Genomic DNA, 23,024 nt, shown 5'->3' on the forward strand with positions numbered 1-23,024 from the left:
AGTGAGTGTGGGTGAGTGAGTGTGGGTAAGTATGGATGAGTTTGAGTGAGTGTGGGTGAGTGTGTGTGAGTGTGGGTGAGTGTGGGTGAGTATTATAACATACAGAGCAATGCATATTTTGATGGTATCACGTGGCAATGCTCCATCACATGTTTTGAATCTCTTACGCAGTGAATATTGAACTGAAGCTTGACTTCCATTTTTTTATCGCAAATCAAATCGCACTATCTGTGTCAGAAAAACCTCAATGACATATTTTTCCCCAAATCGTTCAGCCCCCGTGTCGCCCGAGATTAAGGGGCACAAAATCCGCCACCCATCGCAAGGCAGAAACACAAACAAATAGATCACAAACTATATTTGCTTTTAAATTCTTGCTTCTTTCGGTAAAGTCACGTGGAAGGAAAAGAAAGAAAATTCTCACGACGTTTCGACTGCAACACAAGCAATCATCATCAGGTGTGAAATCCACAGCAAAAAATTTAGAAAAAAAAATGAAAAAGTATTTATCAAATGTTATGAAATTCACAAGCAAGAACATTAGAAAAAAAGTTTAAAAAAAAAAATTTAGCATTTTTTTTTTAAAGTTTTTTTTTCAAATTTTCTGTGTTGCAGTCGAAACGTCGTGAGAATGTTTCTATTGTTTTATACTTTAATTATTTTCTAATTTCCCTTCCACGCGACTTCACGAAAGCTTTAAATCACAACCATTATTTTAGTGTTTTTTTTCACTCAATTTCCCTGCACAACAAATGCGTCGTAATCCGTACGGCTTCACGTGTACACACAGCGGCTCGGGTTTTATTGGCCGCGATGGGGAATCGAACTCGTGTAGCAACACGAGCAATCATCATCAGGTGTGAAATCCACAGCGAGAAAATTTGAAAACAAATTTAAAATATATTTTTTTCAAATGTTCTGAAATCCACAGCAAGAAAATTTGAAAAAAGTTTTTTGAAACATTTTTTTAAAAAGTTTTTTTCAAATGTTCTGAAATCCACAGCAAGAAAATTTGAAAAAAGTTTTTTGAAACATTTTTTTAAAAAGTTTTTTTGAAATGTTCTGAAATCCACAGCAAGAAAATTTGAAAAAAGTTTTTTGAAATTTTTTTTTTTTAAGTTTTTTTCAAATGTTCTGAAATCCACGGCAAGAAAAAAAAATAGAAATTTATTTTTTAAAAAGTTTTTTTCTAATTTTCTGTGTTGCAGTCGAAACGTCGTGAGAACGTTTTTATTGTTTTATACTTTTATTATTTCCCTTCCACGCGACTTCACGAACGCTTTAAATCACAACCATTATTTTAGTGTTTTTTTCACTCAATTTCCCTGCACAACAAATGCGTCGTAATCCGTACGGCTTCACGTGTACACACAGCGGCTCGGGTTTGTTAGCCGCGATGGGGAATCGAACTCGTGTGGCCTTGAGGTTTGCGGATCAGCGCTGCACCGTCGCCCTCTGGCGGACGAGACGGAGAAGGCGATGTGAGCTGACCCCATAAGGGAGGGGCCCGCCCAGAGGGGCCCGCCCATAAATGACGTCACGCGATTTTGGGCGATTTTGGAGGATTTTTGACCCCTCCCCCCCCCACTTCGTCACACGGCGTCACGAAAAGTCAGACCCCACCCCCCCTCAAATATGACGTCACAAAGCTCTGCCCCCCCCCCCCCCAAAAAAAAAAACATTTCCATTTTGAAAATAACTATTGTCATTGTAGTGCGTATTTAATTAGGAGGAAACTTTTATTAAAAAAGTCTATTTAATTAAGTAGAACGTGTTGTCTACATTTATTTAAAGTTGCGCATTTTGATGTGACGTCACATTTCTCAAACCTCCCCCCCCTCGTCATACATCGTCACGAAAAGTCAGACCCCCCCCCTCAAATGTGACGTCACAAAGCTCTGCCCCCCCCCCAAAAAAAAACATGCTTCAAATCGTATTTAAACTATTGTCATTGTAGTACGTATTTAATGAGGAGGAAACATTATTTTTTACACCATTGGAACCTCATTTGCCAGTAAAAAATATGATAATTGTTTTTTTACCCTTCAAGGACAGTGCATACATTATCAGAGTTATGTTTTTTGTTTGCATTATGACTGCAGGTATTGTGGTCTATGCAAACATGACTCCTCGTAAAAAAGGTGTCAGTTTTGTTGCCAGATAAAAGGGTAAAAAACCAAGTATCATATTTTTTACTGGAAAATGAGGTACCAATGGTGTAAATGCTTTACCCCGAGCTCTCATACTCGGATGGTGCATTGTCTTTGAGTTGTGCGCCTTTTGGCGTCATCTGGTCCAACACCTTGTGATACTAGGCTCTAAGGAAAGCTGTCTCGGGTGTGGACCAATCAACTTCAAGGACAGTGCATACATTATCAGAGTTGTGTTTTTTGTTTGCATGATGACCGCAGGTATTGTGGTCTATGCAAACATGACTCCTTGTAAAAAAAAGGTGTCAGTTTTGTTGCCAGATAAAAGGGTAAAAACCCAATTATCATATTTTTTTTACTGGCAAATGAGGTTCCAATGGTGTAAATATTTTTTTAAGTTGATAATTTTGTAATGGCCCGCGAATGATGTTTAAATATCCAAATGGCCCGTGGCAGAAAAACAGTTTCCCCGTCTCTGAGCGACACCATGAGTGGGTGGATGAGAGAGTGGATGAGAGAGTGAGTGGGTGAGTGAGTGGGTGAGTGAGTGGGTGGGTGAGTGAGTGGATGAGAGAGTGAGTGGGTGAGTGAGTGGGTGGGTGAGTGAGTGGGTGAGTGAGTGAGTGGTGAGTGACCGGGTGAGTGAGTGGGTGGGTGGGTGAGTGAGTGGGTGGGTGAGTGGGTGAGTGACCGGGTGAGTGATTATCTGAACCGGTCCTGGGCCTCCCCTAGGTCGACTCAGCCTGAAATGAGTACCTGGTGCGGTGTGTAGTAAACATCGCCACCGGGGAGACAAAGGCGGTCGGGCGTGACGCTGGCCACCCACCCCCTCGTGTGCCGTTCCGGCCTTCATAGGTGCTCGCTAACAGCACTTGCCCCTACAGTCTGTTAAGGCTACACGGGGGATCTTTATCTTTGTGTTACGCCACGTGGGGTGCGGATTAAAAAATCGCGTTTTTTATGTTTGTGGGTTCGGGTTCCCCGCGCGGCTTCCCGTCCCGCGTGACCCCGCGACCCCGAGGCCTGAGCACGCGGGAAGACACACGGAGAGGAGGCCACCATGTTGGACTTCGAGTGAGTGTCCTCACCACCTAACCACTCATCCTCACCACTCATCCTCACCACCACCTCCTCACCACCCTCTCACCACCACATCCTCACCACCACTCACCACCTCTCACCACTCACCTCACCACCACCACATCACTCACCACCACTCACCACCACCTCACCATTCATCCTCACCACCACTCACCACCACCACTCACCTCACCACCACTCATCCTCACCACCACCTCCTCACCACCCTCTCACCACCACATCCTCACCACCACTCACCACCTCTCACCACTCACCTCACCACCACCACATCACTCACCACCACTCACCACCTCTCACTCACCACCACATCACCACCCCCTCACCTCACCACTCCTCACCTCACCACCTCTCACTCAACACCACATCACCACCCCCTCACCTCACCACCCCTCACCTCACCACCCCTCACCTCACCACCCCTCACCACCTCTCACTCACCACCACATCACCACTCGCCACCACTCTTCCTCCTCTAAACCACCTCACCACTCATCCTCATCACTCACCACCACTCACCACCACTCACCACCTTCTCACCACCACCTCACCACCACTCACCACCTCCTCACTCACTCACCACCTCACCACTCACCACCGCCTTACTCACCACCTCACCACTCACCACCGCCTTACTCACCACCTCACCACTCACCATGTTAGACTTCGAGTGAGCCTCCTAACCACCACCACCTCACCACTCACCACCGGCTCACCACCACACACCACCACACTCACCTCCGGCTCACCACTCACCACCTCCTCGCTCACCACCCAGCGCCTCGCCACTCACCACTGCCCTCACCACTCCCCTCATCCTGTCAACCACCTCACCATTCACATCCTCACCTCATCACTCAGCTCACACCTCATTCTCACCACTGCCCTCACCACTCCCCTCACACACCCACACCTCATCACTCAGCTCATACCTCATTCTCCTCACCACTCTCCTCATCCTGTCACTCACCTCATCGCTCACCTCACACCTCATTCTCCTCACCACTCACCCCTCCACTCGCCCCTCCACTCGCCTCACCACTCGCCCCTCCACTCGCCTCACCACTCGCCTCACCACTCACCCTCTTCCTCACCACTCGCCCCTCCACTCGCCCCTCCACTCGCCCCTCCACTCGCCTCACCACTCGCCTCCCCACTCGCCCCTCCACTCGCCCCTCCACTCGCCTCACCACTCACCCCTCCACTCGCCTCACCACTCACCCCTCCACTCGCCTCACCACTCGCCCCTCCACTCGCCCCTCCACTCGCCCCTCCACTCGCCTCACCACTCGCCTCACCACTCACCCCTCCACTCGCCTCACCACTCGCCCCTCCACTCGCCCCTCCACTCGCCTCACCACTCGCCTCACCACTCGCCTCACCACTCACCTCACCACTCACCCCTCCACTCGCCTCACCACTCGCCTCACCACTCACCTCACCACTCGCCCCTCCACTCGCCTCACCACTCGCCTCACCACTCACCCCTCCACTCGCCTCACCACTCGCCCCTCCACTCACCCCTCCACTCGCCTCACCACTCACCCCTCCACTCGCCCCTCCACTCACCCCTCCACTCGCCTCACCACTCGCCTCACCACTCACCCCTCCACTCGCCTCACCACTCACCCTCTTCCTCACCACTCGCCTCACCACTCGCCTCACCACTCACCCCTCCACTCACCCCTCCACTCACCCCTCCACTCGCCTCACCACTCACCCTCTTCCTCACCACTCGCCTCACCACTCACCCCTCCACTCACCCCTCCACTCACCCCTCCACTCACCCCTCCACTCACCCCTCCACTCGCCTCACCACTCACCCTCTTCCTCACCACTCACCCCTCCACTCGCCTCACCACTCACCCTCTTCCTCACCACTCACCCCTCCACTCGCCTCACCACTCACCCCTCCACTCACCCCTCCACTCGCCTCACCACTCGCCTCACCACTCACCCCTTCACTCGCCTCACCACTCAACACCTCACCACCTCCCCACTCAACACCTCACCACTCAACACCTCACCACCTCCTCACCACCACCTCAACACCTCACCACTCAACACCTCACCACCTCCTCACCACCACCTCCTCACTCAACACCTCACCACTCAACACCTCACCACTCAACACCTCACCACCTCCCCACTCAACACCTCACCACTCAACACCTCACCACCTCCTCACCACTCAACACCTCACCACCTCCTCACCACCACCTCACCACTCAACACCTCACCACTCACCACCTCACCACTCAACACCTCACCACCTCCCCACTCAACACCTCCCCACTCAACACCTCACCACCTCCTCACCACCACCTCACCACTCAACACCTCACCACCTCCTCACCACCTCCTCACCACCACCTCACCACCACCTCATCACCACCTCATCACCACCTCACCACCACCTCACCACCACCTCACCACTTAACACCTTTCCACTCAACACCACCTCACCACTCACCACCTTTCCACTCACCACCACCTCACCACTCAACACCACTCACCACCTCACCACTCACCACCTCACCACTCAACACCTCGCCACCACCTCACCACCTCCCCACTCAACACCTCACCACTCAACACCTCACCACTCAACACCTCCTCACCACCACCTCACCACCACCTCCCCACTCACCACCTCACCACCTCACCACTCACCACCTCACCACCCAACACCACTCCACCACTCACCACCTCCCCACTCACCACCTCCCCACTCAACACCTCACCACTCAACACCTTACCACCACCTCACCACCACCTCCCCACTCAACACCTCACCACCACCTCACCACTCAACACCTCACCACCTCCTCACCACCACCTCCTCACTCAACACCTCACCACCTCCTCACCACCTCCCCACTCAACACCTCACCACTCAACACCTCACCACTCACCACCTCACCAATCAACACCTCACCACTCACCACTCAACACCTCACCACTCAACACCTCACCACTCAACACCTCACCACTCACCACTCACCTCCTCACCACTCAACACCTCACCACTCACCACTCAACACCTCACCACTCACCACCTCACCACTCAACACCTCACCACCTCCTCACCACCTCCTCACCACCACCTCACCACTCAACACCTCACCACCTCCTCACCACCTCCTCACCACTCAACACCTCACCACTCAACACCCCACCACTCACCACTCAACCACTCGCCACTCAACACCTCACCACTCAACAACTCACCACTCACCGCCTCACCACTCAACACCTTACCACCACCTCAACACCTCACCACCTCCTCACCACCACCTCACCACCTCCTCACCACCACCTCACCACTCAACACCTCACCACCACCTCACCACCACCTCACCACCACCTCCCCACTCAACACCTCACCACTCAACACCTCCTCACCACCACCTCACCACCACCTCACCATTCTACACCTCACCACTCAACACCTCACCACCTCCTCACCACCACCTCACCACTCAACACCTCACCACTCACCACCTCACCACTCAACACCTCACCACCTCCCCACTCAACACCTCCCCACTCAACACCTCACCACCTCCTCACCACTCAACACCTCACCACCTCCTCACCACCTCCTCACCACCACCTCACCACCACCTCATCACCACCTCATCACCACCTCACCACCACCTCACCACCACCTCACCACTTAACACCTTTCCACTCAACACCACCTCACCACTCACCACCTTTCCACTCACCACCACCTCACCACTCAACACCACTCCACCACTCACCACCTCACCACTCACCACCTCACCACTCAACACCTCGCCACCACCTCACCACCTCCCCACTCAACACCTCACCACTCAACACCTCCTCACCACCACCTCACCACCACCTCCCCACTCACCACCTCACCACCTCACCACTCACCACCTCACCACCCAACACCACTCCACCACTCACCACCTCCCCACTCACCACCTCCCCACTCAACACCTCACCACTCAACACCTTACCACCACCTCACCACCACCTCCCCACTCAACACCTCACCACCACCTCACCACTCAACACCTCACCACCTCCTCACCACCACCTCCTCACTCAACACCTCACCACCTCCTCACCACCTCCCCACTCAACACCTCACCACTCAACACCTCACCACTCACCACCTCACCAATCAACACCTCACCACTCACCACTCAACACCTCACCACTCAACACCTCACCACTCAACACCTCACCACTCACCACTCACCTCCTCACCACTCAACACCTCACCACTCACCACTCAACACCTCACCACTCACCACCTCACCACTCAACACCTCACCACCTCCTCACCACCTCCTCACCACCACCTCACCACTCAACACCTCACCACCTCCTCACCACCTCCTCACCACTCAACACCTCACCACTCAACACCCCACCACTCACCACTCAACCACTCGCCACTCAACACCTCACCACTCAACAACTCACCACTCACCGCCTCACCACTCAACACCTTACCACCACCTCAACACCTCACCACCTCCTCACCACCACCTCACCACCTCCTCACCACCACCTCACCACTCAACACCTCACCACCACCTCACCACCACCTCACCACCACCTCCCCACTCAACACCTCACCACTCAACACCTCCTCACCACCACCTCACCACCACCTCACCATTCTACACCTCACCACTCAACACCTCACCACCACCTCACCACCACCTCCCCACTCAACACCTCACCACTCAACACCTCACCACCTCCTCACCACCACCTCCCCACTCAACACCTCACCACTCACCACCTCACCACTCAACACCTCACCACCTCACCACCACCTCACCACTCAACATCTCCTCACCACCTCCTCACCACCACCTCACCACCACCTCCCCCCTCAACACCTCACCACCACCTCCCCACTCAACACCTCACCACTCAACACCTCACCACTCACCACTCACCACCTCCCCACTCAACACCTCACCACCTCCTCACCACCACCTCACCACTCAACACCTCCCCACTCAACACCTCACCACTCACCACCTCCTCACCACCACCTCACCACTCACCACTCAACACCTCACCACTCACCACCTCCTCACCACCACCTCACCACCACCTCCCCACTCAACACCTCACCACTCAACACCTCATCACCTCACCACTCAACACCTCACCACCTCATCACCACCACCTCACCACTCAACACCTCACCACTCAACACCTCACCACCTCCTCACCACCACCTCCCCACTCAACACCTCACCACTCATCACCTCACCACTCAACACCTCACCACCTCCTCACCACCACCTCACCACCACCTCCCCACTCAACACCTCACCACTCAACACCTCATCACCTCACCACTCAACACCTCACCACCTCCTCACCACCACCTCACCACTCAACACCTCACCACTCAACACCTCACCACCTCCTCACCACCACCTCACCACTCACCACCTCCTCACCCCTCTCTGTCCCTCGCAGCGCCAAGCCAAGCTGGGCCGACCAAGTGGAGGAGGAAGGCGAAGATGGTGAGAGACGTCACCCACCTCGTTCGAAGTATAGTGTAGTGTAGTAGTGTAGTGTGTGTGTAGTGTTTAGGGTAGTAGTGTAGTGTAGTAGTGTAGTGTGTGTAGTGTATAGTGTAGTAGTGTATAGGGTAGTAGTGTGTAGTGTAGTAGTGTAGTGTATAGTGTAGTTTGTGTAGTATAGTGTAGTGTGTGTAGTGTATAGTGTAGTGTGTGTAGTGTATAGTAGTGTAGTGTATAGTGTAGTGTATAGTGTAGTGTATAGTGTGTGTCGTGTATCGTGTGTGTAGTGTATAGTGTAGTGTGTGTAGTGTATAGTGTAGTATGTGTAGTATATAGTGTAGTGTGTGTAGTGTATAGTGTAGTGTGTGTAGTGTATAGTGTAGTGTACAGTGTAGTGTATAGTGTAGTGTACAGTGTAGTGTACAGTGTAGTGTAGTACAGCACGTAGCCAACCGTGCTGTTGGTCTAACACAGCGCGGTGAAAACCAGCCCTGACATTCTTCCGTCAATCGTTACTGAGTGTGACCTCCCGACCTCCGTCACCCCGCCAACCCACACCACAGGAGTGCTGCCCTCGCCCAAAGAGCAGATCGATGGCTGCGTGAAGACGCTGACAGAGTACAAACTCAACGAAGATGACAAGAAGATCAAGGTGAGCATGGGGGAGTGGAGTGGTGGAGAGTGATCGCTCACTCACTCACCCGCTCACTCTCTCACCCGGTCACTCACCCGGTCACTCACCCACTCACTCACTAACCCACTTACTCACCCGGTCACTCACCCGGTCACTCACCCGGTCACTCACCCATTCACTCACCCACTCACTCACCCACTTACCCACTCACCCACCCACTCACTCACTCACTCACCCACTCACTCACCCGGTCACTCACCCACTCACTCACCCATTGACTCACCCACCCACTCACTCACTCACTAACCCACGGAGTACAAACTCAACGAAGATGAGAAGAAGATCAAGGTGAGCATGGGGGAGTGGAGTGGTGGAGAGCGATCGCTCACTCACTCGTTCACTCACTTGCTCACCCACTCACTCGCCCGGTCACTCACCCACTCACTCACTCACTAACCCACTTACTCACCCGGTCACTCACCCGGTCACTCACCCATTCACTCACCCACTCACTCACTCACCCACTTACCCACTCACCCACCCACTCACTCACTCACCCACTCACTCACCCGGTCACTCACCCACTCACTCACCCATTGACTCACCCACCCACTCACTCACTCACTAACCCACTCACTCACCCACTCACCCACTCACTCACTCACCCGGTCACTCACCCACTCACTCACCCATTGACTCACTCACCCGGTCACTCACCCACTCACTCACCCATTGACTCACCCACCCACTCACTCACTCACTAACCCACGGAGTACAAACTCAACGAAGATGACAAGAAGATCAAGGTGAGCATGGGGGAGTGGAGTGGTGGAGAGTGATCGCTCACTCACTCACCCACTCTCTCTCTCACCCGATCACTCACCCGGTCACTCACCCACTCACTCACTCACTAACCCACTTACTCACCCGGTCACTCACCCATTCACTCACCCACTCACTCACCCACTTACCCACTCACCCACCCACTCACTCACTCACCCACTCACTCACCCGGTCACTCACCCACTCACTCACCCATTGACTCACCCACCCACTCACTCACTCACTAACCCACGGAGTACAAACTCAACGAAGATGACAAGAAGATCAAGGTGAGCATGGGGGAGTGGAGTGGTGGAGAGTGATCGCTCACTCACTCACTCACTCGTTCACTCACTTGCTCACCCACTCACTCGCCCACTCACTCACCCGGTCACTCACCCACCCACTCACTCACTCGCTCACCCGGTCACCCACTCACTCACCCACTCGCTCACCCACTCGCTCACCCACTCGCTCACCCACTCACTAACCCACTCACCCGGTCAATCACCCACTCACCCACTCACTCACCCGGTCACTTACTCACTCACCCACCCACCCACTCACTCACTCACCCACTCACCCACTCACTAACCCACTCACCCGGTCAATCACCCACTCACCCACTCACTCACCCGGTCACTCACCCACCCACTCACTCTCTCACCCACTCACTCTCTCACCCACTCACCCACCCACTCACTCACCCGGTCACTCACCCACTCACTGACCTACTCACTCACCCACCCACTCACCTACCCACTCACCCACTCTCCGATTCACTCCACTCACTCACCCACCCATCTGCCCGCTCACTCACCCACTCACTCACCAATTCGCTTCACTCACCCACCCACTTAAAACACTGCAGGTCATCTCACTTCTCTCTCCGTCTCTGCGTCTTTCCTCGCCGCCCCTCCACTCTGCAATCCCTCCCCCCATCGTCGTCGTCTCTTCATGCGCCCCTCCCCAAGCTTCGCGGTCTCCCTTCTGCTGCGTGACGGCTCCGTGGACGACCCTCCTGGGGCCTGGTGGGGCCTGGTGGGGCCTTGTGGGGCCTAGTGAGGCCTCGTGGGGTTGTGTGGGGCCTCACATGGGGCCTTGTGGGGCCTTGTGAGGTTGTGTGGGGCCTAGTGGGGTTGTGTGGGGCCTCACGTGGGGCCTTGTGGGGCCTTGTGGGGCCTCGTGGGGTTGTGTGGGGCCTCACGTGGGGCCTTGTGGGGCCTTGTGGGGCCTTGTGGGGCCTCGTGGGGTTGTGTGGGGCCTCACGTGGAGACTTGTGGAGCTGCGTGGGGCCTAGTGGAGCCTAGTGGGGCTGTGTGGGGCCTCACGGGCGGACTTGTGGGGCCTAGTGAAGCCTAGTGGGGTTGTGTGGGGCCTCACGTGGGGCCTTGTGGGGCTGTGTGGGGCCTCACATGGGGCCTAGTGGGGCCTTGTGGGGTTGTGTGGGGCCTAGTGGGGTTGTGTGGGGCCTCACGTGGGGACTTGTGGGGCCTAGTGAGTCCTCGTGGTCCTCGTGAGGCCTAGTGAGGCCTCGCGGGGCCTCGTGAGGCCTCAGGTTGGGCCGTCGCCGCTGACGGGCGAGGGGGCGACGTTGCTCACGCTCTCGTCCTGGTGTCACCACCCCCAGATCGTCCGCACCTTCAAGATCGAGACGCGGAAGGCGTCAAAAGTTGTGGCCCACAGGAAGGTGAGTGCGGCGCCGCCCTCGATGGACGGACACAGACACAGAGACAGAGACGATGGAGACACAGAGACAGGGCTGAGATGATGGAGACAGAGTTTGGGCTGAGATGATGGAGACACAGAGACAGAGCTGAGATGATGGAGACAGGGCTGAGATGATTGAGACAGAGTTTGAGCTGAGATGATGGAGAAAGCAGAGACAGCGCTGAGATGATTGAGACAGAGTTTGAGCTGAGATGATGGAGACAGACACAGGGCTGAGATGATAGACACAGACACAGCGCTGAGATGATGGAGACAGACAGCGCAAGAGATGATAGACACAGACACAGCGCTGAGACGATAGACACAGACACAGGGCTGAGATGATAGACACAGAGACAGCGCTGAGATGATGGAGACAGAGTTTGGGCTGAGATGATGGAGACACAGACACAGCGCTGAGATGATAGACACAGAGACAGGGCTGAGATGATGGAGACATAGTTTGAGCTGAGATGATGGAGACACAGAGACAGAGCTGAGATGATGGAGACAGGGCTGAGATGATGGAGACAGAGTTTGAGCTGAGATGATGGAGTCACAGACACAGGGCTGAGATGATAGACACAGACACAGCGCTGAGATGATGGAGACAGCAGAGACAGTGCTGAGATGATTGAGACAGGGCTGAGATGATGGAGACAGTTTGAGCTGAGATGATGAAGACAGCAGAGACAGGGCTGAGATGATGGAGACAATTTGAGCTGAGATGATAGACACAGACACAGCGCTGAGATGATTGAGACAGAGACAGGGCTGAGATGATGGAGACACAGAGACAGGGCAGAGACGATAGACACAGAGACAGGGCTGAGATGATTGAGACAGAGACAGGGCAGAGACGATAGACACAGAGACAGGGCTGAGATGATAGACACAGAGACAGGGCTGAGATGATAGACACAGAGACAGGGCTGAGATGATAGACACAGAGACAGGGCTGAGATGATTGAGACAGAGACAGGACAGAGACGATAGACACAGAGACAGGGCTGAGACGATAGACACAGACACAGGGCTGAGATGATAGACACAGAGACAGTGCTGAGACGATAGACACAGACACAGGGCTGAGACGATAGACACAGACACAGGGCTGAGATGATAGACACAGACACAGCACTGAGATGATGGAGACACAGACACAGCGCTGAGATGATGGAGACACAGACACAGCGCTGAGATGATAGACACAGACACAGCGCTGAGATGATGGAGACAGGGCTGAGATGATGGAGACAGCAGAGACAGGGCTGAGATGATGGAGACAGGGCTGAGATGATGGAGACAGACACAGCGCTGAGATGATGGAGACAGGGCTGAGATGATGGAGACAGGGCTGAGATGATGGAGACAGAGTTTGAGCTGAGATGATGGAGACAGGGCTGAGATGATAGACAGACACAGCGCTGAGATGATAGACAGACACAGCGCTGAGATGATAGACAGACACAGCGCTGAGATGATAGACAGACACAGGGCTGAGATGATGGAGACAGACACAGCGCTGAGATGATGGAGACAGACACAGCGCTGAGATGATGGAGACAGGGCTGAGATGATGGAGACAGGGCTGAGATGATGGAGACAGGGCTGAGATGATAGACAGACACAGGGCTGAGATGATAGACAGACACAGTGCTGAGATGATGGAGACAGACACAGCGCTGAGATGGTGGAGACAGGGCTGAGATGATGGAGACAGGGCTGAGATGATGGAGACACAGACACAGCGCTGAGATGATGGAGACAGGGCTGAGATGATAGACAGACACAGCGCTGAGATGATAGACACAGACACAGCGCTGAGATGAGACAGGGCTGAGATGATGGAGACACAGACACAGCGCTGAGATGATGGAGACAGGGCTGAGATGATGGAGACAGGGCTGAGATGATGAGACAGAGTTTGGGCTGAGGTGATGTTCCCTGATTCCCATCAGAACTGGAAGAAGTTTGGAAATTCGGAGTTCGACGCGGTCGGCCCCAACGTCATGACGACGATGGTCAGCGACGACGTCTTCATGACCTTCATCACCAACAAGGAGGTGAGGGAGTGTGGTGGTGAGCGGTAGGGTGAGGGAGTGGTGGTGAGGGAGTGTGGTGGTGAGCGATTGGGTGAGGGAGTGTGGTGGTGAGGGAGTGTGGTGGTGAGGGAGTGTGGTGGTGAGGGATTGGGTGAGGGAGTGTGGTGGTGAGCGAGTGTGGTGGTGAGGGAGTGTGGTGGTGAGGGAGTGGTGGTGGTGAGCGGTTGGGTGAGGGAGTGGTGGTGGTGGTGAGGGAGTGTGGTGGTGAGCGAGTGTGGTGGTGAGGGAGTGTGGTGGTGAGCGGTTGGGTGAGGGAGTGGTGGTGAGGGAGTGTGGTGGTGAGGGAGTGTGGTGGTGAGGGAGTGTGGTGGTGAGGGAGTGTGGTGGTGAGCGGTTGGGTGAGGGAGTGTGGTGGTGAGGGAGTGTGGTGGTGAGGGAGTGTGGTGGTGAGGGAGTGTGGTGGTGAGCGGTTGGGTGAGGGAGTGGTGGTGGTGGTGAGGGAGTGTGGTGGTGAGGGAGTGTGGTGGTGGTGAGCGAGTGTGGTGGTGAGGGAGTGTGGTGGTGAGCGGTTGGGTGAGGGAGTGGTGGTGAGGGAGTGTGGTGGTGAGGGAGTGTGGTGGTGAGCGGTAGGGTGAGGGAGTGTGGTGGTGAGGGAGTGTGGTGGTGAGGGAGTGTGGTGGTGAGCGGTTGGGTGAGGGAGTGGTGGTGGTGGTGAGGGAGTGTGGTGGTGAGCGAGTGTGGTGGTGAGGGAGTGTGGTGGTGAGCGGTTGGGTGAGGGAGTGGTGGTGAGGGAGTGTGGTGGTGAGGGAGTGTGGTGGTGAGCGATTGGGTGAGGGAGTGTGGTGGTGAGGGAGTGTGGTGGTGAGGGAGTGTGGTGGTGAGCGGTTGGGTGAGGGAGTGGTGGTGGTGGTGAGGGAGTGTGGTGGTGAGCGAGTGTGGTGGTGAGGGAGTGTGGTGGTGAGCGGTTGGGTGAGGGAGTGGTGGTGAGGGAGTGTGGTGGTGAGCGATTGGGTGAGGGAGTGTGGTGGTGAGGGAGTGTGGTGGTGGTGAGCGATGGGGTGAGGGAGTGTGGTGGTGGTGAGCGATGGGGTGAGGGAGTGTAGTGGTGAGCGGTTGGGTGAGGGAGTGTGGTGGTGGTGAGCGATGGGGTGAGGGTGTGTGGTGGTGAGCGACAGGGTGAGGTGAGCACCAAAGGCCACAAGTGTGAGCCGGTCACCACTCACCACAAGTCAACTTTTTAACGATTCGGTTGATGATCGTCAACCATGAAGTTATCCGACACTGCCTCTCCCCTCGCTACCCCCCCACTGCCCCTACCCTCCATCACGACCTCTCACCCTCCTCCCGTTCGTGCCCCCCCCTCTCCCATCACGACCTCTTGACCCCCCCTCACTCGCCCCACTGCTGCCCCCCCCCATGACGATCTCTCACCCCCCCCTCTCTCCCGCCCCTCCCCTCTCCCCCCCCACTGCCCCTCCCCCCCATGACGATCTCACCCCCCCCCCCTCTCCCCCCCCTCCCCCCTCCACCCCACCAGGACCTGGACACGCAGCAGGAGGAGGATCCGATGGCCAAGCTGCGGGGCCAGAAGATGGTGTCGTGCCGCATCTGCAAGGGCGACCACTGGACCACCAAGTGCCCCTACAAGGACACGCTGGGGCCCATGCAGAAGGAGCTCGCCGAACAGCTGGGACTCAGCACCGGCGAGAAGGAGAAGGGTGAGGGGGGGAGGGGGGAGGAAGGAGGGGGGAGGGAGGAGAGGGAGGAGGGAGGAGAGGGAGGAGGGAGGAGAGGGAGGAGGGAGGGAGGTGAGTGGGGTGAGGGAGGGAGGGAGAGGAGGGAGGAAGGAGAGGGAGGGGAGGGTGGGACGGAGGGAGGAAGGGGGAGAGGGAGGGGAGGAAAGAGGGGGGAGGGAAGGAGGGGGGAATAGAGGGAGGGGGGATGGAGGGAGGAGGGGGGAGGGGGGGAGGGAGGGAGGGAGGGTGGGAGGGAGGGAGGGGAGGGGTGGGGGAATAGAGGGAGGGGGGATGGAGAGTGGAGGGAGGAGAGGGAAGAAGGGAAGGGAAGTGAGGGAGGTATTAATGTGTGTGTGAATGTGTGTGTGTTAATGTGTGTGTGTTAATGCTTGTGCGTGTGTCTGTGCGTGTGTTAATGTGTGTGTTAATGCTTGTGCGTGTGTCTGTGCATGTGTTAATGTGTGTGTTAATGCTTGTGCGTGTGTCTGTGCGTGTGTTAATGTGTGTGTTAATGCTTGTGCGTGTGTTAATGCTTGTGCGTGTGTCTGTGCGTGTGTTAATGTGCGTGTGTTAATGTGCGTGTGTGTGTCTGTGCGTGTGTTAATGTGTGTGTGTTAATGCTTGTGCGTGTGTCTGTGTGTGTGTTAATGTGCGTGTGTTAATGTGCGTGTGTTAATGTGCGTGTGTTAATGCTTGTGCGTGTGTTAATGCTTGTGCGTGTGTTAATGTGCGTGTGTTAATGTGCGTGTGTTAATGTGCGTGTGTTAATGCTTGTGCGTTAATGCTTGTGCGTGTGTCTGTGCGTGTGTTAATGTACGTGTGTGTGTCTGTGCGTGTGTTAATGTGTGTGTGTTAATGCGTGTATTAATGCTTGTGTTAATGCGTGTGTGTGTGTGTTAATGCTTGTGTTAATGTCTATGCGTGTGTGTGTCTGTGCGTGTGTTAATGTGTGTGTTAATGTGTATGTATTAAAGCTTGCGCGCGTGTGTGTGCGTGTGCAGTGGAGGGTGAGCCGGCTCAGGCTGGCGCCGCCGCCAAGACGGGGAAGTACGTCCCGCCGGTGCTGCGTGACGGCGGCGGGAACCGGCGCGGAGAGTCGATGCAGTCGAGCCGGCGCGGAGACACAGGCACGCGACTGTGTGTGTGTGACACTGTGTGTGTGTGTGTGACTGTGTGTGTGTGACTGTGTGTGTGTGTGTGACTGTGTGTGACTGTGTGTGTGTGTGTGACTGTGTGTGTGTGTGTGACTGTGTGTGTGTGTGTGACTGTGTGTGTGTGACTGCGTGACGGCGGCGGGAACCGGCGCGGAGAGTCGATGCAGTCGAGCCGGCGCGGAGACACAGGCACGCGACTGTGTGTGTGTGACACTGTGTGTGTGTGTGTGACTGTGTGTGTGTGACTGTGTGTGTGTGTGTGACTGTGTGTGACTGTGTGTGTGTGTGTGACTGTGTGTGTGTGTGTGACTGTGTGTGTGTGTGTGACTGTGTGTGTGTGACTGCGTGACGGCGGCGGGAACCGGCGCGGAGAGTCGATGCAGTCGAGCCGGCGCGGAGACACAGGCACGCGACTGTGTGTGTGTGACACTGTGTGTGTGTGTGTGACTGTGTGTGTGTGACTGTGTGTGTGTGTGTGACTGTGTGTGTGTGTGTGACTGTGTGTGTGTGACTGCGTGACGGCGGCGGGAACCGGCGCGGAGAGTCGATGCAGTCGAGCCGGCGCGGAGACACAGGCACGCGACTGTGTGTGTGTGACACTGTGTGTGTGTGTGTGACTGTGTGTGTGTGACTGTGTGTGTGTGTGTGACTGTGTGTGACTGTGTGTGTGTGTGTGACTGTGTGTGTGTGTGTGACTGTGTGTGTGTGACTGCGTGACGGCGGCGGGAACCGGCGCGGAGAGTCGATGCAGTCGAGCCGGCGCGGAGACACAGGCACGCGACTGTGTGTGTGTGACACTGTGTGTGTGTGTGTGACTGTGTGTGTGTGACTGTGTGTGTGTGTGTGACTGTGTGTGACTGTGTGTGTGTGTGTGTGACTGTGTGTGTGTGTGTGACTGTGTGTGTGTGACTGCGTGACGGCGGCGGGAACCGGCGCGGAGAGTCGATGCAGTCGAGCCGGCGCGGAGACACAGGCACGCGACTGTGTGTGTGTGACACTGTGTGTGTGTGTGTGACTGTGTGTGTGTGACTGTGTGTGTGTGTGTGACTGTGTGTGACTGTGTGTGTGTGTGTGTGACTGTGTGTGTGTGTGTGACTGTGTGTGTGTGACTGCGTGACGGCGGCGGGAACCGGCGCGGAGAGTCGATGCAGTCGAGCCGGCGCGGAGACACAGGCACGCGACTGTGTGTGTGTGACTGTGTGTGTGTGTGTGTGACTGTGTGTGTGTGACTGCGTGACGGCGGCGGGAACCGGCGCGGAGAGTCGATGCAGTCGAGCCGGCGCGGAGACACAGGCACGTGACTGTGTGTGTGTGACACTGTGTGTGTGTGTGTGACTGTGTGTGTGTGACTGTGTGTGTGTGACTGTGTGTGTGTGACTGTGTGTGACTGTGTGTGACTGTGTGTGACTGTGTGTGTGTGTGTGTGACTGTGTGTGTGTGACTGCGTGACGGCGGCGGGAACCGGCGCGGAGAGTCGATGCAGTCGAGCCGGCGCGGAGACACAGGCACGCGACTGTGTGTGTGTGTGTGTGTGACACTGTGTGTGTGTGACTGTGTGTGTGTGTGACTGTGTGTGTGTGTGTGACTGTGTGTGACTGTGTGTGACTGTGTGTGTGTGTGTGTGACTGTGTGTGTGTGTGACTGTGTGTGTGTGACTGTGTGTGACTGTGTGTGTGTGACTGTGTGTGTGTGACTGTGTGTGACTGTGTGTGTGTGTGTGTGACTGCGTGACGGCGGCGGGAACCGGCGCGGAGAGTCGATGCAGTCGAGCCGGCGCGGAGACACAGGCACGCGACTGTGTGTGACACTGTGTGTGTGTGTGTGACTGTGTGTGTGTGACTGTGTGTGTGTGACTGTGTGTGACTGTGTGTGACTGTGTGTGTGTGTGACTGTGTGTGTGTGACTGCGTGACGGCGGCGGGAACCGGCGCGGAGAGTCGATGCAGTCGAGCCGGCGCGGAGACACAGGCACGCGACTGTGTGTGTGTGTGTGACACTGTGTGTGTGTGACTGTGTGTGTGTGTGACTGTGTGTGTGTGTGTGTGACTGTGTGTGACTGTGTGTGTGTGTGTGTGACTGTGTGTGTGTGTGTGTGTGACTGTGTGTGTGTGACTGTGTGTGACTGTGTGTGACTGTGTGTGTGTGTGTGTGTGACTGTGTGTGTGTGTGTGTGACTGCGTGACGGCGGCGGGAACCGGCGCGGAGAGTCGATGCAGTCGAGCCGGCGCGGAGACACAGGCACGCGACTGTGTGTGTGTGACTGTGTGTGTGTGACTGTGTGTGTGTGACTGTGTGTGTGTGACTGTGTGTGTGTGTGACTGTGTGTGTGTGACTGTGTGTGACTGTGTGCGACTGTGTGACTGATTGACTGTGTTACTGACTGACTGACTGTGTGACTGACTGCGTGTGACTGACTGACTGTGTGACTGACTGACTGCGTGTGACTGACGGACTGCGTGTGACTGACTAACTGTGTGACTGACTGACTGTGTGACTGACTGACTGAGCGTGTGACTGACTGACTGTGTGTGTAACTGACTGACTGTGCGCGTGACTGACTGACTGTGCGCATGACTGACTGACTGTGCGCGTGACTGACTGACTGTGTGTGTAACTGTCTGACTGTGTGCGTGACTGACTGACTGTGCGCATGACTGACTGACTGTGCGCGTGACTGACTGACTGTGTGTGTAACTGACTGACTGTGCGTGTGACTGACTGACTGAGCGTGTGACTGACTGTGCGCGTGACTGACTGACTGTGCGTGTGACTGACTGACTGTGCGTGTGACTGACTGTGTGTGTAACTGACTGACTGTGCGCGTGACTGACTGACTGTGTGACTGTGTGTGTAACTGACTGACTGTGCGCCGTGACTGACTGACTGAGCGTGTGACTGACTGTGTGTGTAACTGACTGACTGTGCGCGTGACTGACTGACTGAGCGCGTGACTGACTGTGTGTGTAACTGACTGACTGTGCGCGTGACTGACTGACTGTGCGCGTGACTGACTGACTGTGTGACTGCCTGTGCGTGTGACCGCCCACAGACGACAACGCGACCATCCGCGTGACGAACCTGTCGGAGGACACGCGCGAGTCCGACCTGCAGGAGCTGTTCCGACCCTTCGGCTCCATCGCCCGCAATCTACCTGGCCAAGGACAAAGTCACGGGGCAGTCCAAGGTGACGGGGGGAGGGGGGGCAAGGGGACGGGGGGGAGGGGGGCATGGGGGAGAGGGGGGGGGCAAGGGGAGGGGGGGGGGCGTGGGGGGAGGGGCAGTCCAAAGTGAGGAGGGGAATGGGGGGAGGGGGCAAGGTGACGGGGGAGGGGGGAATGGGGGGAGGGGGAGGGCAAGGGGAGGGGGGGACATGGGGGAGGGGGGGCAAGGTGACGGGGGGGGGGGGCATGGGAGGAGGGGGGGGGCATGGGGGGAGGGGGGGGAGCAAGGTGACGGGGGGAGGGGGGATTGGGGGGGGGGCAAGGTGACGGGGGGAGGGGGGGCATGGGGGGAGGGGGGAGGGGGAAAGGTGACGGGGGAGGGGGGGGAGGGGGGCATGGGGGGGGAGGGGGGGGCAAGGGGAGGGGGGAATGGGGGGGAGGGGGGGGGAAGGAGAGGAGGGGGCGCTCCCTTGTTGTTGACCGTGTTGTTGATGTTGTTGATGTTGTGGTGGTGGTTTTGACCGTGTGTTGTTGTTGACAATGTGTGTTATTGATGTTGTGGTGGTGGTGGTTTTGATTGTATTGTTTTTGTTGACAACCATGTGTTGTTGATGTTGTGGTGGTTTTGACCGTGTTTTGTTGTTGACAACCGTGTTTTGTTGATGTTGTTGATGTTGTTGATGTTGTTGTTTGATGTTGTTGATGTTGTTGTTGATGTTGTTGATGTTGTGGCTTCGCAGGGCTTTGCGTTCATCAGCTTCCATCGCCGCGAGGACGCCGCTCGAGCCATCGCCGGCGTCTCCGGCTTCGGATACGACCACCTCATCCTGAACGTGGAGTGGGCCAAGTGAGAGACACTCACCACTCACCACCAACACTCACCACCAACACTCACCATCACCACCTCATCCTGAACGTGGAATGGGCCAAGTGAGACCCAGTCACTCACCAACACTCACCAACACTCACCAACACTCACCAACACTCACCAACACTCACCACCAACACTCACCACTCACCACCACCACCTCATCCTGAACGTGGAGTGGGCCAAGTGAGACACTCACCACTACTCACCACTCACCACCAACACTCACCAACACTCACCACCAACACTCACCACCACTCACCACCACTCACCAACTCACCACCACCACCTCATCCTGAACGTGGAGTGGGCCAAGTGAGACACTCACCACTCACCACCACTCACCACCAACACTCACCAACACTCACCACCAACACTCACCACCACCAACACTCACCACCAACACTCACTATCACCACCACCACCACATCCTGAACGTGGAGTGGGCTAAGTGAAACCCATTCACTCCTCACCAACACTCACCACCAACACTCTTCACCACCACTGCTCACCACCATCACACCTCACCACCACCTCACCACCACCACCACACCTCACCACCAGTGAGTAATCTGTGTGTGTGTGTGTGTTCCCTGCGACAGGCCTTCCACCACATAGACTCATGGACGGAGGCACGGTGGGAGTGGGGATCTACATTCCTGCACGCACGCAGCTGCACGCACATGCACATGCACACACCTGCACACACACACACCTGCACACACACACACACCTGCACACACACACACCTGCACACACACACACCTGCACACACACACCTGCACACACACACACACCTGCACACACACACACCTGCACACACACACACCTGCACACACACACACCTGCACACACACACCTGCACACACACACACCTGCACACACACACACACACCTGCACACACACACACACCTGCACACACACACACACCTGCACACACACACACACCTGCACACACACACACACCTGCACACACACACACACCTGCACACACACACACCTGCACACACACACACCTGCACACACACACACCTGCACACACACACCTACACACACACACCTGCACACACACACATACCTACACGCACACGCACGTACACACACACGTACACATATACACACACGTACACACACACACACACGTACACACACACGTACACATATACACACACGTACACACACACACACACGTACACACACACGTACACATATACACACACACACGGGTGATGCGTGTGAGCTGGCATATCCCCCGTCGCCCCCCACCGTGACGCCCCCCCACCGTGACGCCTCGCACCGTGACGCCTCGCGCCATGATGCCTCGTCAGCGTCGCAGAGAAGCAGAGACAATAAACACCAGCCGAGTCGTCACAGCGGAGTGGAGAGGCCTCGTGCTTGTTGTGTGTGTGGGTGTTGGGTGTGCGTGGTGTGTGTGTGGTGTTAGTATTGTGTGAGTTTTGTGCGTGTGTTATGCGTGTGTTGTGCGTGTTTGTGTTGAGTGGTGTTTGTGGTGTGTGGTGTCTTTTGTGTGGTTTGTGTGTTGTTTGTTGTGAGTTGTGCGTGGTGTGTCGTGTGTGTGTTGTATGTGTGTTGTGTATGTTGTGTGCGTGTGTGCGGTCTGTTGGCACATCGGGTGGTGCATCTGCCAGTCATCTCAGTCCATGGCACCACCTGGGTCTGTCCCGTGACGACTTCCTGCACCTAGCCTGGCACAGTAGGGGGGTACAGCTGGTGGTGCATCTACTGGTCATCTCAAGTCAACCCATGGGACCTGCAGGGTCTGTCCCGTGACCACCTGCACCTAGGAGGATGGGGGGTGGGGAGGGGCTGGTCGCCCCGTGGTGCCCTTATTAAACTCAACGTTTAACCTACTCACGCTGGCTTGTGCCCGCCCTCAGACATATTTGCGGAATACACCACGCCGCCGTTGACGGAGCAACCCAACGTTCCTACCAGCTCCCTTCGCAGGAGGAATGTTTTATAGCGGCAGCCACATCTAAACGCGTGAGGTCAACTCTGAATGTGGAGAGGGGGGGAAGAGGCACTCAAACTACAAATATACAGCAGCAGCAGGCATCGTCGGGATCGAACCCACGACCTCCTGTGTACCAG

General features: G+C 55.8%; 2 protein-coding genes across 2 annotated transcripts in view; one reads left to right on the forward strand and one right to left on the reverse strand.

Annotated features, from left to right (window-relative positions):
• Positions 1-3,212, reverse strand: part of KIFC1 (kinesin family member C1) — a 34,458-nt gene extending 31,246 nt beyond the window's left edge. Inside the window, exon 1 of the mRNA XM_078882982.1 lies at positions 3,158-3,212. Coding sequence (XP_078739108.1) covers positions 3,158-3,212 — 55 coding nt within the window. The remainder of the gene's footprint in view (positions 1-3,157) is intronic.
• EIF3G (eukaryotic translation initiation factor 3 subunit G) lies at positions 3,126-22,285 on the forward strand. Its single transcript, XM_078883075.1, is given in 11 exon segments — positions 3,126-3,224; positions 8,736-8,782; positions 9,346-9,434; positions 11,869-11,928; positions 13,910-14,014; positions 15,531-15,711; positions 16,731-16,856; positions 19,932-20,026; positions 20,028-20,066; positions 20,784-20,890; positions 21,514-22,285. Coding segments are annotated over 11 exon segments (879 nt in total). The 5' UTR covers positions 3,126-3,210; the 3' UTR covers positions 21,530-22,285.
• Positions 22,286-23,024: the final 739 nt, after the last annotated feature.

This window comes from Lampetra fluviatilis, chromosome 68, assembly GCF_964198595.1.
Source record: "Lampetra fluviatilis chromosome 68, kcLamFluv1.1, whole genome shotgun sequence".
Classification (NCBI taxonomy): Eukaryota; Metazoa; Chordata; class Hyperoartia; order Petromyzontiformes; family Petromyzontidae; genus Lampetra; species Lampetra fluviatilis.